Below are 18966 nucleotides of genomic sequence, written 5' to 3' on the forward strand. Positions count from 1 at the left end.
ACTCTGCTATTATGGAATACTAGTCCAGGTTTTGACATCTTTTAGCCATCTATATAGAATTTACCCCTCAAAGACTTAGAACCTAGTTTTGGGTTCTAAGAATGTGTAAAGTACCTCCTTGTGGGGTACTTTGCTAATTATATGTTGCCAGTCCCTTGTAAGGTATTTTGGGGGAGAAATATTAAGTTTTTGACGAATATTTCATGTGAAACTGTATGTGTGTAACGTCATTGAAATTATGGATGTTCTATTGTAAATTGCTTTGAATTGGCTATTTAGTCACTATAAGCGATCTAGAAATTTTAATAAAGATAAAAGTTTAGCTACTTATGCACATAAATGACCTCTTACGAGATACTACCTCGCATAAAGGTACACATGGAAATTTGCATGGCAAAAACTTTCATTGTGTCCATGCACAGGGGTAGAGCATGCATAGTTTCAGTCTTAGAGCAGCTGCAAGGCATAGTGAGTACTGGCTGTAATAGCCTATGAGAGAAATGGGGGGGGGGGGGGAGGAGTTCTTTAAAAGTAGTTTTTGGAGGTTTCTGGGGCTAGGGACAGGGTCTCCCACCTCTAAAATGCTATTCCTCAAATTTTTTGACCCCCTTATTTAACTCCCATGGGCCGTTTTTGCCACTAAAATCACTGCCATGATGGGTGTCTTAGATTTCCTGGTTTTAGAATAAAAAGCCTCTTATCTGCCTCAAAACACCTTGATTTGTCTCAAAATTGGTCTAGATCAGTGGTTCCCAAACCTGTCCTGAAGGACCCCCAGGCCAGTTGGGTTTTCAAGATAGCCCTAATGAATATGCATGGAGCAGATCTGCATTCCTGGCAACTCCATTATATGCAAATCTCTTTCATGCATATTCATTAGGGCTATCTTGAAAACCAGACTGGCCTGGGGGGGTCCTTCAGGACAGGTTTAAACTTATGCATGCAGATTACAAAAATCTTTAATCTATGTAAGTATGTGTATAAAGTATGTGCTCACATTTACACCAGCAATAAAGCTGGTATAAGTGTTAGAGCCTCCATATAGCATGCATTCGTTCACACCTGTGCTATTATTTTATAGAGTCAAAAAGAAGCAGCACAATCGGCCTTTTTGACTTGCTATTTGTTTGCGCTTTTTGAATCCTTCTCTGTTGACATTCTAGTATTTTATAAAGGCGAGTAGCATGGGCGTTGGAACAGGGATGGCCACAGGTGCTATGCCCCCCCCCCAAATTGACAGTCAGAGGTCAGAATAGTTATGGCTCTCCTGTTGGAATGTTTTTCTTCAGGAGGAGGTATTTGCGGGCAGGAAGGAGTGGGCATTTTTTTTTTTTTTTAATTGGCATTTTCCTCTTTTAAGAAAGTAAAAAGTCTAGAGGTCATACCATGAAATTAAAAGCAGGATGTTTACAACAAATTTGGCAGGGGCTAAAATGACAGCTAAGGGGTTGCATGGTGGTTATTCATTACTACTATTACTTATTCTATAGCATTAACCGATATACCGGGCACTTATAGACAAAAACCGATATAATCCCTGCTCAAGAGAGCTTACAGTCTATTCAACAAAGACAAACAGAGCAAGTTAGGGATTAGGGAGTTCCCTTTTATGGGAATGATTAAAATATGGGTATTGAACAGTTGACTATGGGGTCAAAGAGTCAAAAGATGGTCTCACTGAATTCTTGCTGCATACTAGGCATAAGGGGGTGATGAGAGTTGGTTCCCTGCCACCTCAAACCTCTTCAACTCAATATAGCACTGAACATTAAGCTACGGGGAATTCTCAGGACATCAGAGTATGGAATTCACTTGAAGTTGTGGCTGAAGGAGCAGCCACAGCCTTGGCAGCAGAGACATCTTTATCTCCTCTGGAGCCTGTGGCACCACCATGTCCAGAAGAGTCTTCAACAAGAGAGCATGTTTCTCCTGCTTTTGAAGTGGTTACAGGAAGTGTGCTTTGCAAGGGGCCCTTGCCTGAGATGACAATTGCTGTGGGAGAGAGCAATTTGGGAGCTGGAAGGGCTCCTATGGCAGTAACTCTTGATGAGATCTGGAAAGTGCTTCCTAAACTGGAAGGTAGTGTTTCTAAATTAACCTTGGAGGTTTCGCCACTTGTAACATACTTCTAAGTCCGGTTTGGACGTATGGCGCTAGACATCCAAAGTCGACAGTAAGACAATGCCTATTTTCGAAAGGCAAATCACCATATGTCTAGAAATATATATATATTTAAAAATCCTCTATCTGGATGTCTAGGCCATTGGGAAGCCCAGACCGCCAGTACCACATTTTCAACCAAAATTTTGTCGAAGTCCCAAACACCCAGAATAAGACCATTTGGACATGGGAAAGGCCAGTCCTATAATAGATTGGCCACATAGACATTCCAAAAGAACAGTGGGACACCTTAGAGGGTGCCAGATAAACATCTTTCCAGAACTCATTTACAGGTTATGGTGAGCCCCCCAAAACCCACTATACCCACCTTTTCTATAGCCCCAATAGCCCTTATGCCGACATGTTCACAATACTTCGGTGGTCAGATAATGCGGCAAGAGCTAAATAAGGGATATTAGCCTTGAAAAATCCCTCTGGGTGAAACACGTCGGCACGAGTGTCCCTGCAAGTTAGACCACTAAACTAACAAAAGCTAAGTAGTATTAATAATTTTCACGATAAAGTTTGAGAGTTAAGAAATGCTAATTCATCATGACCCAGTGAGGATTTGGTACGTGAAGCCAGATAAAGTGAAAACATTTTGAGTATCATGGTGGTACCTCTGAGGGTCTGTTAGCATTGAAAATACTTATTACCTTATGATAAGTGTGAGAATAAGGGAGATGGTTTAAAGCAGGGGTGTCCAACCTTCTGGCTTCCCTGGGCCGCATTGGCCAAAAAAAAATGTTTCTGGGGCCGCACAAACGCTGCAGCGAGACAGAGGAGGGAGCCGGCAAGACGGTAAACACCCAGGGGCAGCAGAGGAAAACACTGCATCGCCCTTGACCGGGGCCGCACAAAATACCTCATGGGGTCGCATGCGGCCCTCGGGCCGCAGGTTGGCCACCCCTGGTTTAAAGGATATCATCTCTTTTCCGTATATGTTGAACTCTTCTCTCACAAAAGTTTCCATTGTAAATTGATGGTGCAGTTTACTAATTGCTACTATGTTTTGGATTTGCCACTGTGAAGATGGGATACTCGGCTAGATGGACCTTTGGTCTGAATTAGGCTGTTCTTATGTTTTGCTTCATGGTGAATTTAATCCTCAGGCTCAACTAACACTAGATTCTCAAAACCTTCTTCCATTATAAAGTTAGGCAGACAACAGTAGGCCAACTAAAGTTAAATATTGAGTGCTGACCAGCCAAAGTGAAAATGTACTGGCTCTTTTGGTCTGGATAAATGTTGTCTATCGGGGCAGCAATTTACCCAAAGCCTAGCTCATGAGTAGGGGAAAATTTTTACCTTGAACTGGATGGCTACATTTCCATATTGATCGCACGGTTTATTTGCCCCCCACCTCCGCCCACCCGAGGACTCTATCCTGAATAGAGTTATTCCTGCTTAAAGAAGGAAACGTTTGAACAGTCTTCCTTTTGACAACAAAGCTCCCATGCTTTTCAGGTTTAAGCTTTTTTTTTCCATTTCTTCTCTCATGGGAAAGGGAATCATGAAAACCAGCCCATGCCATCTTTTTCTCCTTTTACTTTCTCTAATTCCGCTGGCTTGAAAAATGGTCCTAATCAGGACAGCACATCCTGGCACTTATCTTTTGAAAAGCAGCTTTGACAGTGTCTACTTAACTGGCAAGGATCCCAACACCATCACCAACCAAGCATGACCTCTTTAGCTATTTATAATTCTAGTCACCTTCGCTGTCATATGACTACACTACTGGGACTTACACTGCACAAATACATTCACGCTTCAGCACCAAAATTCATCACTGACACACACACATCACTAAACCTAGTCATTAGCATATCCATGTTACAAAAATTCTACAAAATATAAACGATTTATTTTTAAAAAATCATAAAGTAGGCTGACCAAGTTCTGTGGGGATTTGGTTAGTATGTTTCCCGATGTCTCAAGAGCTACTCAGTTTAGAAGAAAATAATTTCTGAAATTGAGAACTTGAAGTTTCCTTGTAAATGTTTGGTTAAGATACAAGATACTGAGTTTGTCTTTTGGGATCCCATTCAATTGCAACAATTTCTGGTAGCTCGTGAACAGAAGTGAGTTTCTCTTTTCCTTTTTCTTTTATTAATGAGAAATTAGGGTAGTAATGTTCAATGTCCTAATTTAGTTGGGAATGATTTGGGTTCATTGGAACTCAACCCACTTCCTTGTTTTTCCTTAAAACTTAGTTGATATAAGCAATATGTTTCCCCTTTTAGTGGGCTTGTAAAGGATTGTTTTTTTGTATTATTTGTTGTATGGAAAACTTGTATGGAAACCTTTTTTTCCCTTGATATCTTTATGATATTGTAAATGTAATAAATCCAAATTTAAAAAAAAAAAATCATAAAGTGTTAACTTCTCCTCCTCTTGTCAGGAAGGGGGTGGAGGTTGACAGTGCGTAAGTACCAATTCGGGGAGGTGAATGTGTTGGACAGAATTCAGGGCAGCAGCTTCTTCTTCCTCCCAGAAGCACAGCAGTAGTGAGTCAGGCATAAGTTGAAAAAGATCAAAAGAGTACAATCAGGATACTCCACAGAGAAACATAAAGCTGCAAATGAAAAGTCGAAAAGGAGCAGCACATAACAAACTACACCTCCTTAAGAGGACATCTCAAGTGCATATCGGAGAATACATACATGCAGCCAGTTGTGGCATGCCTAGGCTGCAGGACTCTTGGAATGGCTCCTGAATTCTCTGGGTAGTTTGCAGAAAGAACAGGAGGGGGGAATTTATTATAAAAATCTCAAATGCAAGAGCATAACAGTTATACATATGAGCATGGTCAGACAATAGCATGTCATGATACATAGGTGCAAAGTATATGAGGTAAATATATTAGGCTGGTACTGCCAGCATATTTTACAGGGAAGCTTCATGGGGAATTTCCTTTTAAAACTCAATTAGCAGACTTATGGGAAACAGTATTACTCTCACAATATAACTAAGACTAAAGAAAAACATAATGACAGACACTCCTCAGTTTACAAATAAAAAATCACATAGTTTTCCACTGAATGTAAAAGGATCACATTTAAAGTACACAGAAGAAACAGTGCTATAAAGTGCGCACACAAGGAGAGAGGAAAGGACAGAAAGAGGAAGCGTGCACTCTGGAAAAGTTGGAATAAACAACATATGCAAGCAAGGAGGAGCCTAGGAGGGAATCTTGGAAGAGCTCCCTACCATGAGCGTTGGAATGGGGGAGGCCACAGTCTCCCCCCAAATTGGCGGTTATGGCTCTACTCCCCCACCCATCTCTTCCCAGCGCTGTACTTTTAAAATCTGCTCATTGATGCTGCGTGGCGGTTGATTTAAAAGTACAGCGCCGGAAGGAGGTGGGTGGGAGAATCAGGAGCTGGTGAGAGGTCATGCTGCAAGAATCCTCTAGGGCCAAGGTCAGAGCCCCTGGGTCCTCCAAATAAAACAATGCACTGCCTATGGCTCCCACAACTGGGGTGGTGATACAGAGAATGGCACAAAAAAAGGAAGGAGAAACTCTGAGGCAGGAGAGGAGGGGCTGAGATCAGGAACAGGAGGGACTTGGGAGGCAGGCCAGTGAAAGGGTGTCTTATCAGAAGGAAGGAGACACAGAGGCACAAATTTCAAAACAGGAGTAAGAGACACCAAACCATAACTTTGCTGGCAAAGGTGACTGCCTCTAACCATCTTGCCCGTTGTAACCGGTCACTTGGGAAGATATCACACCTGTCATGGTACAGCGACTGAAGAAGTAGCCATGGAGGGAAAGGGAGTCATTAATGCGATCAGTACGGGCACATTCCATAAAAACAACAAAAGGGGGTGGCCACCTGTCTTATATGAATGGGAGGGACTGACTGTGTAGTGATAACTGGAGTGATCTGCGACAGCCGTGAAGACCCCCATCCTGACTTGAATGATCAGGGGTTGACGTGTGGCAAGCAGTGAAGGGACTGGGCGAGCAAAGAGATGCTCTGTAGAAGGTAACCTGTTTGGACAGTGGTACCTGAATGAAGCATTTGCATAGCTATTGCAAGAGTTAGTTATGATCACAAAATGTTACAAATTACTAGAAGGGACATTTCATAGGGGCTACCTCTTGTTGCCAATCAATACCAGTTGTTAGACCAGATGTGTCTGTTGATATCGTTAAATTGACCAGATGTGTTTGTTGATGTCTAGATAAGTTGATGTTAGAACGTTGCATTGTAACTATGCTTGGCCATGTAAATAAATTCCACCTTTTGGAAGAATGGCCTGCAGATATCTCTTCCTTAGGGAAAGGGAAAGGTGGGAGAGGGTGGGTGGGGCAAGCTTGGCATACAATGATGGACACCATAAGACCAGATACTTTCAGGTACAGAGATAATGTGCCATGCTGGACAACGACAAAATGAATAGAGAAATATTCACATGGTGGATCTCTTCAACAAGTCACAACTGGTCATACATTATGTCTCCTTCACTTCTGCCTTCTAGTATCCCTGCTCCAATGCCTGAACTAATAGCAGCCTTGTAGTATTTGGGTTGATCTGAAAAACATTAAAAAAAAAATACAATCATATATGGATTGAGTCCAAAACGTGAAAAATAATAGTCTAGTGAAAAGGTTTACTGTCACTCTGCCAACCTAAACAGGGTTCATTAATAGTGTTTACCCTACTTTATTCACACAGAAGAAAGGAGAAAAGAAACGCCAGACTTACCAGAGTTTGCAGATGGATCAACCAAGAATGGAATTCTTCACTCCAGTATCATGCCTGGACGACAAGTTGGAGGAAGGCAGGTAGGTGACTGAGGTTTATTGTGGTCATTCTCATTTCACAGTCAAATGAGCACTAAAATGTGATTTCTGTATGTTTATACTGTTCTCGGAACCATCATTGAGATTGCGCTTTGCAGGTATATCAAGGGTACAATCCATAAATTATTTTATAATTGCCATAAAAATACCTTTCTATAATGAAAACATACTCTCGGAGGGCAAAATGAATTCCATAATTAGCCTTTTGTATTTTTTAAATACTCCATTCACAATGGGAATCAAAAAACTCCTCTCTTTATTATATCACATAAATGCTAAACCTTTTCTATAGCTCAGTTTCCACAATACTCTTTGTTTATACCAGAGCTTAGAGCAACATTTAAAAAGAAGAAAAAGTTGAGCTCAGGAATAAGAATTAATTACCTTAGAAAGACACTGCTATTTATCCTTCAACAAGTTACTACTGCTCAAGGTCCCACAATGGCAACTGCAGAAGCAGTTTAATATAGCAGAGGTCCCTCATGAATCAGGAAACATGGGGTGCATAGCAAACAAATTTTATTCTACAGGAATATGGTAGGATCCCGAAATGTAAGAGGTAGGAGACAAATTTTTCCCCGTCCCCGCAGGAATTCAATTTCCCCTTCCCCATGAGTTTTGTCGCTGTCCCTGCCCGATTCCTGTAAGCTCTGCCTTAACTGAACAAGCCTCGAACACTGTTAGGATGACTGTTGGAAGAATTACTAGTGGCAAGGTAATCTTCTATAGTGGGACTGCCCTGGTCTCTTCTATTGATGGAACCGGTCAGATAGCTGTGATTGCTGGGCCAGGCAATGTGGTCATGCAAATCTTCACAGAGACCAGAGGTCTTGAGTCGAGTGAGATAATGGGTACTTATGCCACTGCAGCAGTCTATGAAGTTGCATAATAGGCAACATAAGTAGACATAATGAGATAGTAGGTGGACTTGAAGTTGACATAAAGCTGGAAGGACTTATCATTGTGTCTCCGATGAGAGCAAAGCTTTCTCTAGTTGCTAGACAAGAGAGTGATGATAATGGAGTATTTATAACTGATGTGCTATTATCTTCAGAATGAACCTGGCAGCTTGGCAGACCTTCCTATTTATGGAATTTAGGGTTCAATGATTTTTCCTAAGGGGCACTAGAGCATGAGTTTTGGAGGTTTTGCATTTTTAAATTGACACATATGAAACAATGGAGTGGTTGGGCAGTAGTGTTTGGTCATTACCTGGGGCTTTGCAGACTTTATATTTGACTAGGATGTTTGATTTGAAAGCAAGTCGTGCCAAATGCTAAGTTGGAGATCTTGTAAGATTTGATGAACTGGTAGTACAGTGATGTATTTGGGAGTACCACAAGACTTCAAAAGAGCCAGAGAATCATATTTGCTGCCATGTGTTTGTGCTAATCCTAGTTCTAAAGATTGCACAGATTTACTGGAGGAATTGCCGCTCTTCCTGAGTAGTTGTGGTTGGAGCAATGCAACTGGAGAAAGGGTAACACTGTTGTCCTTCAGCTCACCCCCAATTTGAGGCTATACAATCTCTCTGCATTGAGGATACATGGTAGTGTATAATTCTCAAGGTGAGGGGGGCAGGGGGGAGACAGAACACTTGATATGCCTAGGAACTTTTGGATGGCACACAAAAATGCAGTGTACAGTAGAGGGTCAGAACCTGATAATTGGGGTGGAGCAGGATGCTGGTCATATTTTCAACAATCTCCAAGCAGGTGTAAGAGAGCACACTGGGTGTCTGTGGAGGAGATGCCACTGGCTCAGGATAGAGAAGAGGCATTATTTTTGATGATTTGGGAGGTGGTCCCAACACTACCTGAAAGCTTTGGACAGGAAAGCCATTTGATCTATCTTTGGGCATTAGAATTAGATTTACTATGTTTTGATTCTTTTGCTTTGTATGCTCCTTTTGTGCAGTGGTTTATTTCCCTGATTTGATTCAGTGTGGTTGGTCTTGAGACACTATAGCAGACTTTTTGCTTTGCTCCTGCAGTCCTATCTGTGTGAGAGTACAGGATATGCAGCTGAAACATGACTCTTTTACAAGAATGTCTGAGGGGTCACCAGGTGTCTGGGCTGTCCGAGAGCTGCAGACCATGTGCTTTGTTTGGACAGATTGAAGGGCTTTTTGCAACCCCTTTCGGCATCTCCCCTGTGAGGCCAAATCTAAGCTCATAAGAAGAGTAGGTGCTTTGGCCATGAAGATGTTTTCCTCTGTTGATGTCCTTTTCCAGTGCCCTCTTATTTTAGTTCTTTTGTTTCTGATGAGAAATCTCTGCTATCTAACTTTGGGCAAAATGTGTTGGGTTTTTAAAAAAAATTTTCAGCTTGTTTCTAAATGTTGGGATTTTTTTAAAGGAAGACAGCTGTTATCAGAAAGGCATGTGGAGAAGTCGGCATACTTCACTTGAGTTGGAGAGCACCTCCATGCAGGCTCCATTGGATGACACCACCATCTAGCTTGCCTATATATTTTTTCTTATCTCCACAGAATACTTTCTGTAATAGTCACAATATATCATTTTTATTGTGTTATGAGTACCAAGAGATAACAGGAGGGTAAAGAAAATTATACTGCTGTCCAGGAATCTTGAAACGTGTTGAAGATTTGATAAAAAAATAGTCTACTGGCCATAGCTAGAAGCAATTAATTTGCAGTTCATATTCTTGCAATTCTAATAATGTGGAAGAAATTTGCAAGTTTAAGTTCATAATTAACACCTGTCTTAGAGTTAAGTCCTTAATGTTTTGTAATTATAAGATGAAATTCTAGTTGAACGTGCTCTTTTTGTTAGAATTATTTACCAATCATTTTCTTGGATGGTACATTAGCTATCTGTAGATAAGCATACCCGATTTTTGAGTCATATGTATTATATTAGTAAGATTTAGAAATGAACTAAGATATTTTAAATCTTCACTAGAAGAGATCTTATTGCTATTATTTTGAAATTCTTTTTAATTTGGTGTTTGTTTTTGACTTTTCAATTTCAGGCATTTGAAGCTAAGCATTTGAAAATATTAAACTGGTCATAAGTTCATAGAAAGTGCTCATTTTATATATTTTTATTTAATTTTATCTAAAAAAAGAAGATAGGTGACCCTTTCTGGTCATGTTTTCTCAGAGACAGTCACATATTGCTAGACATTATAGGGCGTAATTTTATAACTGGGCACCTCCATTTAGGCACCCCAATGCCATCTGATGAAAGTCTATTGTATAACAACATCTGGGCACACAGATTCCATTATACACTTCCCCTTCTGTATTCGCAAATTTCGTATCTACGGATTCAGTTATTCAAAGATTTTTGACCAGAAATTTTTTTTTATTTTTTGGGCTGTTTTTAGCCCTGTAAGCCCCCCCCCCCCCTTAAGCCTTACCTGGTGGTCTAGCGGGTTTTCAGGCAGGAACGATCTTGCCACGCTCCTGCCCCTTGCAGATCGCTCACAGGAAATGGCTTGAGAGACTACAGGAGCTCAAGGCAGCCATTTCCTGTGAGCGATCTGCATGGGGCAGGAGCATGGGAAGATCGCTCCTGCCTGAAAACCCGCTAGACCACCAGGTAAGGCTTAAGGGGGGGGCTTACAGGACTAAAAATAGTCGGGGAAACGGGGGATAAGGGCAGAACCGGCCTGAATATTATTCGCGGTTTTTCCATATTCGCAGTTTTTCCATATTCATGGGCTAACTCTGCCCCTAACCCCCGCGAATACGGAGGGGGAAGTGTAGAATGCTAGAACAGCCATGTTTTCAGCATTTTACAGAAGGTCATACCATTTTCTTGTTGCCTCACATCTAAGAGCAATCTATTCCAAAGTTCAGGCTCTCGCATAGAAAGGTTCCAGCTTAGTAGCGCCCATTATTGTGATACCTAATTAAAGAATACAAATAAGCTCTTAGCTCATCTGCATCTATAGCTATATTACACAAGAATATTTTTTGTTGATTGCCGTGGGTGAAACTTCACATATTTCTGGCCAGAGCAACAAGCCAAAAAAAAAAAATTGTTTTTAATTTAACTCCGTCATGTGGTTGTGGCAAAACCTAAAGGGCCCATATGGCTTTAATCAAAGCCTTTGATTCCTAATGGGCTTGTGACTGTTCTAACACTTTTCCCTATCCCCCCCCCCCCCACACACACACACCTCAGGCCATAAATATTAAGAGTACACCAAAGCTTGCCTCTTTGGGTAAACATGCATCTCAATCACCTAGTAGTCTATTGATCCCTATTATCATGCTATATCCATTCCACCATCTTCCTAAGCTCTTCCCCGTTTTACTGCCTCCTCAATCAGGAACACATAATTCTCCCCTCCCCCAACTCCTAAGCAGGAAGAAATACTCACTTACTCTTGTCCCATTGTAGCCATTTTGTTGTATAAGGTATACTGAAATCTAGCAGTCCCATCTCTGTCTATGATGAACTTTGTTCAAAACAATATAGGCTCAGTCCATTGATTTTATATACAGTGGATTCAGGTTAAATGGGATGTTTCAGGCCTAGAATTCAAATTTGTGACCAATGGATTTTCTCACCAAAATTCAAATTGATGATCAACGGACTTTCCTGCCTCATTCACCACAAACCACAGATGGAATTTAATGTGAAATGCAAAGTGATAAACATAGGAAAAAATAATCTCAACTACAGATATAAAATGCTACATTCTTGAGTTGAGAATCGCCACCCATGAAAAAGATCTTGAGTCACTGTGGACAATTTGGTGAAAATTTCACCCCCAGCATGCCATAACTGCTAATGGCTGCTAAAAATAAAAAAGTTGATAGAATGGTAAGGATTATTTGAAAAAGGATGAAGGAAAACTCTGAGGCTATCATTATATCTCTGTAAAGGTCTCTGATGCAACCACACCTTATACATAGTAACATAGTAGATGACGGCAGATAAAGAACCGAATGATCCATCTAGTCTGCCCAACCTGATTCAATCTAAAAATTTGTTGGGTTTTTTTCTTTTCTTAGCTATTTCTGGGCAAGAATCCAAAGCTATGCCCAGTACTGTGCTTAGGTTCCAACTACTGAAGTCTCCATCAAAGCTCACTCCAGTCCATCTACACCCTTCCAGCCATTGAAGCCCTCCCCAGCCCATCCTATACCAAACGGCCATATACAGACACAGACCGTGCAAGTCTGCCCAATACTGGCCTTAGTTCAATATTTACTATTATTTTCTGATTCTAGATCCTCTGTGTTTATCCCACGCATTTTTTAACTCTGTCACCGTTTTCATCTCCACCACCTCTCTCGGGAGCGCATTCCAGGCATCCACCACCCTCTCCGTAAAGAAGAATTTCCTTACATTGCTCTTGAGTCAAATTATGTCCTCTAGTTTTACCATTTTCCTTTCTCTGGAAAAGATTATGTTCTACGTTAATATCTTTCAAGTATTTGAACGTCTGAATCATATTTCCCCCTGTCCCTCCTTTCCTCTAAGGTATACATATTCAGGGCTTCCAGTCTCTCCTTGTACGTCTTTTGTCGCAAACCTCCTATCATTTTTGTCGCCCTCCTCTGGACCGCTTCAAGCCTTTTTGTGTCCTTCGTCAGATACAGTCTCCAAAACTGCACACAATATTCCAAGTGGGGCCTCACCAACGACCTGTACAGGGGCATCAACACCTTCTCCCTTCTACTGGCTACGCTTCTCTTTATACAGCCCAGCATCCTTCTGGGAGCAGCAGCCACCGCCTTGGAACAATGTTTTTGAGTATTATGCACAGTTCTGGTTGCCCTATTTCACAGATGATGTAACAGAACTAGAAACAGAGAAGGGTAACAAAAATGATAAGTTTGAGTCTAATATGAAGCCCAATGGTTGGATGCTTCCAGAAAGGGAAGAGGCAGTTTTTTTGATAATGAGCAGTATTGTTACGCTTAAAATTAAAAATATATATATATTGATTCAGAAAACATGGGCAATAGATCCAACACTAGTTTTATAGTTCTGTAACTTGTGTGGTGGTTTGTTTGCTCAATGTCTAGAAATAACCAATCTATAGTGTTCAAGATATTTTCTTTTCTGACAACCAAATTATACTAGGAAATATCTATTTTCCTTCAAATGTTACCCATACCATTTCTGATAAATAATTTCATACATTTTAATATGAAGAAATGCAAATTGCTGTATAACCACAATTTTCCAGCAAACAAGGTAAATGCAAGAATGATCACCTAAACAGCTAATTAGTTTTTCTACACAGTCAGATTTATGCTGGAGCTTCTAATTATAGCTCAACATTTTAATGAAGGTTTCAATACCGCATAAATAAAACTGATGAACTAGAAATAATATTCATCCATTTGCTTTTGGCCCTTACTGAAAAACAATTGGCTTTAAGTATAGCATATTTACTAGAGATGAGATGGTGATTCATCAACAGAAACATGGGGTAATATACATGCACTGTTAATATCTTTCATGGGGGGGAAGGAGGTGGGGGGAAACCATAGACATTGCAAAAGATTTTTGGCTGAATTCAGTTCTGTAAGGTAATATGCAGTCAAATTTAGTTAGGATGTTTTACATTTCAGCTGTTTTCAACCATGGAAATTCAATTATTGAGATTCCAGGGAAAGATAAACTGCTGCCCTGTGGCTGCACAGTCTTTCCATCTTCCCAGAATGGGAGTATGGCAGGGAAGAGGGAGAAGGGGCCGACTGTTTTCAACCAAGGGAATTCAATTTAACACTGTACTCATGTTGAAATATAAGGCTATAAGGTTCACTGCTCAGTAATTAACAGGAAAAGGTGTTTTTAAATAGAACAGTCACACAAAAGAATAAATACGAAGGCTCTATTTTATCTCCTTTATTATTTAATATCTATTTGGCCCCGCTTTTGACCCTCTGTCAATCAATAGGATTTACGGTTTACGCTTATGCAGACGATCTACAATTACTGCACCCCCTTGACCCGAATATCCAAACCGAGATTCAGGCAATTAACCATAAATTAAGTAAAGTCCACGACTGGTTAAACATAAACAAGCTTTCTTTAAATATCTTAAAAACAAATACTCTTCTCTTTTCCGGAAAAGAGGGAGCACAATTAATATCTCCAGTCATTATCGAAAACATTCCACTTCCATTAATTACAACTACAAAAATTTTAGGTGTTTTAATTGACAATAAGCTAACATGTCGTCCTCAAATAAGTGCAATAGTAAAAAGTTGTTATTATAAATTAAGAATGATTAGATCATTGGCCCCTCTTCTAGATATTAGTTCCCTTAACATTCTGATTCATTCCCTAGTAATTTCCAAAATGGATTACTGTAACTCTTTACTAAATGGTATCTATCACAAAGACTTAAAACGCTTGCAGCTTATTCAAAATACGGCCATTAAAATAATCTCGGGCGCAAAAAAATATGATCATGTTACCCCTTTGCTTCAAAACGCCCACTGGTTGCCAGTTTCACACAGGGTAACTTATAAAATCGCCCTTCTGACATTTAAAACAATGCAGACCAACACACCAGCATTCATAGATAGACTTCTGATTCCATACGACCCCCCCCAAGATCTTCAGGGGACAGATTCTTCAGGCTGAAGGGGTCAACAGGCACGAGGGGGAATTCGGAGAAACTGAAGGGAGATAGGTTCAGAACAAATGCAAGGAAGTTTTTTTTCACCCAAAGGGTCGTGGACACTTGGAATGCGCTACCGGAGGAAGTGATCAGGCAGAGTACGGTACAAGGATTCAAACAGGGATTGGACGGATTCCTGAGGGATAGGGGGATCGTGGGATACTGAGAGAGGTGCTGAGATGTAACACAGGTATAGAAAGCTAACCAGGGGTCGCGGCCTGCTCTGGTCGTGCATGTGCAAGACCGGAGGGTTAGGACTTCGATGGGAAGATAGAACTCAATGGGAAACCAAGGTGGCAAGGGGGCCCCTTCTGGTGACTCAGACAGGCCGTGACCTGTTCGGGCCGCCGCGGGAGCGGACTGCCGGGCAGGATGGACCTATGGTCTGACCCGGCGGAGGCACTGCTTATGTTCTTATGTTCTTAAGATCTATCTCTCAATATAACCTTAATATTCCCTCTTTAAAAATCATTGGCACGCGTCGCACCTCCACGTTTTCTGTAACAGCCCCTACAATCTGGAATGCTCTCCCTTTATATCTAAAAATGGAAAAAAACCTAAAAAATTTTAAAAGCAATTTAAAGTGCTTTCTTTTTAAAGATGCTTTTAACTGAACTACTGTCTTTTAACTATTAATTTTATACTGTTCCCCAGTTCCTAAGTGTTTTTCCCTTATACGTTCCTCACTTTTCTATTACAATTGTATTTCTCCCCCCTTCCCACATGTATCTATGACCTACGGGTCAATATCTACCCAGTTTGTACGGTTTGTAGCCTTGTAGTTTTTATAGGAAAGTATGTTTAATTGTTATTTTTGTTTAAATGTTAATGTTTTTACTTTGTACAACGCTTTGTAGAATCGAAAAAGCGTTTAATCAAAAACTGAATAAACTATAAAGTCAAAGAAGCATAAGGAGATTTTTTAAAATCGCTTCTGAGTCTCTGTTAATCTTTACATGAATGCTACTATCCTTTCTATATTTTTAAGTAATGGCCAGAATGCCTTCATTTTACATTGTCTGAACAAATGAGCTTTGCATTGTAATGAAAATATACCAATACAGTATGCACACGAGGCTCAGATGAGCTACAAAGCATTCCACAACAACACCTGGTCAGACTGAAAATCTGGCATGGGGACAGAGCACATGGGATCAAGCGTACTGTATGTTAATGTAATTAAACTCAAGAGATTTCTGTAAAATCGGAAGGCTTCCCAACCCTGAAAAGTTGGGAAATATAAATCCAACACAGCAGGGATTTTATTTTAACTTTTAGGAACCAGAAGAAAAAATAGCAATTGAAGCAGATGGATGCTTTTCAGATGCTTACAAACATTCCCCCTGATACGGAAACGCTGCAGTCAGCCGTGGATTTAAATGCTGGCTACACAGTTTAAATTTATACCCAAATGCTGATCCCCGGGTATAGACTCCCACAATTGGACATTATCCAGATTCTTGGCTCTGCTCCACCTGGATACCGCCGGGTGGTCGGTGAAATGTTTCAGTAGCATGATCCAGATAACGCTACTGAAAATTTGTGTATGGCTCTGGTAGAAGCAGCTCCTAGCCGGATAAGAGCTGCTGAATTTAGGCCCATTATATTCTGGAAACTCTAACCTGTTTGGTGAGATGACAGCTGTTGCAAGCAAGAGCTATTTGATAATTCTAAATTGTTCAGTTTTTCACACGAAGGTGTTCTGAGCTTAACTGAGGGCTTATCTTCATTTTTGCAGCGTCCTGAAGAACTGTCTAGAAAAGAAATACATTATTTATTTACATATTTAAACTGCAAGACCTAAAATGTAATAATTTCACAGAGATCTTTCCACCTTCAGACCGCCAGGATGCAAAACCCATACTGCTCAGTTAAGTAAAATTGTCCATACGCTTTCTTCTTGCTGCCTTGGAACTTCTATTACAGCCAAAATGGACCCCTAGTGCATCTGCGCTGCCTCATGTGCCATTTGTAACTATTCAGAGTGGTGACGGGACAAAGGCGCGTGGACAACTGAACGCAGGGCTTAATCGCGCTGACGAAAACCCGTATTTTAAAGGGATCTGACAGGGGGTGTGTGGGGGGGGGGGAACCCCCCCCACTCTACTTAATAGGGATTGCGCTTCCTCACGCTGCCAAGTTAGGGGGGTGTGGGGGGTGTAAACCTCCACATTATACTGAGAACTTAACTTTTTCCCTAAAAACAGGGAAAAAGTTAAGTTTCCAGTATAATGAGGGGGGTTACAAACCCCCCCCAACGCCAGCGCAATCTCTATTAAGTAAAGTGGGGGGGGGGGGGTTCCCCACCAACACCCCCCGTCGGAGCCCTTTAAAATACGGTTTTTCTTCGTCGCGATGAAGTCCGCGCGCCTTTGTCCTCACGTGCTTTAGACTATGAACCACTCACCTCCCCTCCACTTCCCTTTTTAAGCATTTCCCACCTCTAGAACAGCTCTGGCTTGCTTCTAAGCTTCCATAGCATACGCAATTTTAACTATAGTAAAAGTGCAATCTTGTCAGCTTGTTTGGGTCAAGGGAGCAAAACCGCATGCACATATTTGATTTTGTACATGTGCAAATTTTAGCCATTTCAGCTCCTGCTGCCTAAGCTTGATCTAATCTAGTGGAGAAAATGCATTTGCCCCCCCCCTCCTCCTCCTCTATAGCTGGCACCAGGAGATGCATTTAATTGCATGTCATTCCCTGCTGCTGTGGAGCAGTCTCTTAATGATCCATGAGATTTTGTGGCTCACCCTGTGAGTTTGGACCCACAGCAGCAGCAGATGACATATAATTAAGCAAATTTCCTGCTGTCTTGAGAGACAGAGAGAGAGAGCAACTTTAGGGAGAGAAAAAACTTAGTCATGAAGAGATTCAAAGAAAAGGGAAAACTACTACGGGTTAATCTGAAGGGAAGGAAGAAACTTGGGGTTAATTTGTCAAGAGGGGAGAACAAATGAGGGGAGAGACACATAAAGAACTGGGACCCACATTCAGGAAGAAACATAGCACTGAGATGGTGGTCACAGCACTAGTAGCACGGCAAAGAACTTCTAAGCAAGGGTCACAGCGCAGTCATAATCCAATCTGACCTATCAGCGCATTTGACCTGGTAGACATAAGAACATAAGAAATGCCTCCGCTGGGTCAGACCTGAGGTCCATCGTGCCCAGCAGTCCGCTCACGCGGCGGCCCAACAGTTCCAGGACCTGTGCAGTAATCCTCTATCTATACCCCTCTATCCCCTTTTCCAGCAGGAATTTGTCTAATCCTTTCTTGAACCCCAGTACCGTACTCTGCCCTATAACATCCTCTGGAATTGCATTCCAGGTGTCCACCACACGTTGGGTAAAGAAGAACTTCCTAGCATTTGTTTTGAATCTGTCCCCTTTCAACTTTTCCAAATGCCCTCTTGTTTTTTTATGTTCTGAAAGTTTGAAGAATCTGTCCCTCTCTACTCTCTCTATGCCCTTCATGATCTTGTAAGTCTCTATCATATCCCCTCAGTGATTTTGGGTTTAGGGGCCCAGTCCTTTCCTGGTGCCATTGTTTGTGAGTAATGTCCACTCTCGAATTTATTTTAAATGTGCCTGCTTAACATTTAAGATCTTGCATGGCATCTTTCCTTCTTTAATTCCCCTGTCTTGGAATTCTGTAAGATCTGACATTACCAGATCTACTCAAAAATTTAAATTGTCCTTTTCCTACGTCGAAAGGCGTTACCTACATTGGCAAAGTAGGGAAGACTCTACTTTTCATAATTATTGAGCTGTGGAATAATTTTCCTGTTCAACTGCGCGATCTGGGCTCTTTCCAACCATTTTGAAAACATCGGAAAACTTGGCTATTTTCAAAGTTATAAATTCCGCTCCTCTCCATACTATTCCAAATCCATATTGTACCTGTTTCCTTTCTAATTTCTTGTAAAAAACCTTGCCGAGCTCTGTTGTTATAGAGAAGATGCGGTATATAAGCCTAAGCTTTAGTTTAGTTTAGTTTCTACTGGTCTCCACAAACACAGGGCAGCAATTCAGAGCCAGTTGATATTTATTGAAAGTTCTTTGACAAGCACACCTCTACCCTGAGTACAAAACACTTGTATACTAATTCATCAGCCCAACATGTTTCAGCACATACCCCCAAGTTCTATAAAGCGCACCTAAAGTTAGGCACCAACATTGGCCCACCTAGCATGCTTAGACAGCCCTAAGCATGATTCTATAATGGATGACTAACTTTTAGAGAATCGCACTTAGCACTGCACTAGTCAGTTCCAATTTTTTAGGTGACATATACTGGGCCCATAATGCCTGCTTCACGGGCAGTATTTAAAAGTATCAATTGGACAAATAATCCACTTTAAAATGAAATGATAG

General features: G+C 41.1%; 2 protein-coding genes across 13 annotated transcripts in view; one reads left to right on the top strand and one right to left on the bottom strand.

The window, feature by feature from the left end:
* The window catches only part of LOC117351126, a 690625-nt gene that overhangs the window by 370177 nt on the left and 301482 nt on the right, over positions 1 to 18966 (top strand). For all 12 annotated transcript variants that reach the window (XR_004537333.1, XR_004537332.1, XR_004537331.1 and 9 more), the window contains one exon: positions 6843 to 6952. Coding sequence is in view for 9 of the 12 variants with exons in the window: in XM_033925968.1 (XP_033781859.1) it covers positions 6843 to 6952 (110 nt within the window). In the remaining 3 variants the exon portion in view is untranslated. The remainder of the gene's footprint in view (positions 1 to 6842; positions 6953 to 18966) is intronic.
* The window catches only part of CFAP20DC (CFAP20 domain containing), a 153794-nt gene that overhangs the window by 54009 nt on the left and 80819 nt on the right, over positions 1 to 18966 (bottom strand). The window contains exon 11 of the mRNA XM_033925976.1: positions 16213 to 16344. Within this exon, the coding sequence (XP_033781867.1) occupies positions 16213 to 16344 (132 nt within the window). The remainder of the gene's footprint in view (positions 1 to 16212; positions 16345 to 18966) is intronic.

This window comes from Geotrypetes seraphini, chromosome 17 (genome assembly GCF_902459505.1).
Source record: "Geotrypetes seraphini chromosome 17, aGeoSer1.1, whole genome shotgun sequence".
NCBI lineage: Eukaryota > Metazoa > Chordata > Amphibia > Gymnophiona > Dermophiidae > Geotrypetes > Geotrypetes seraphini.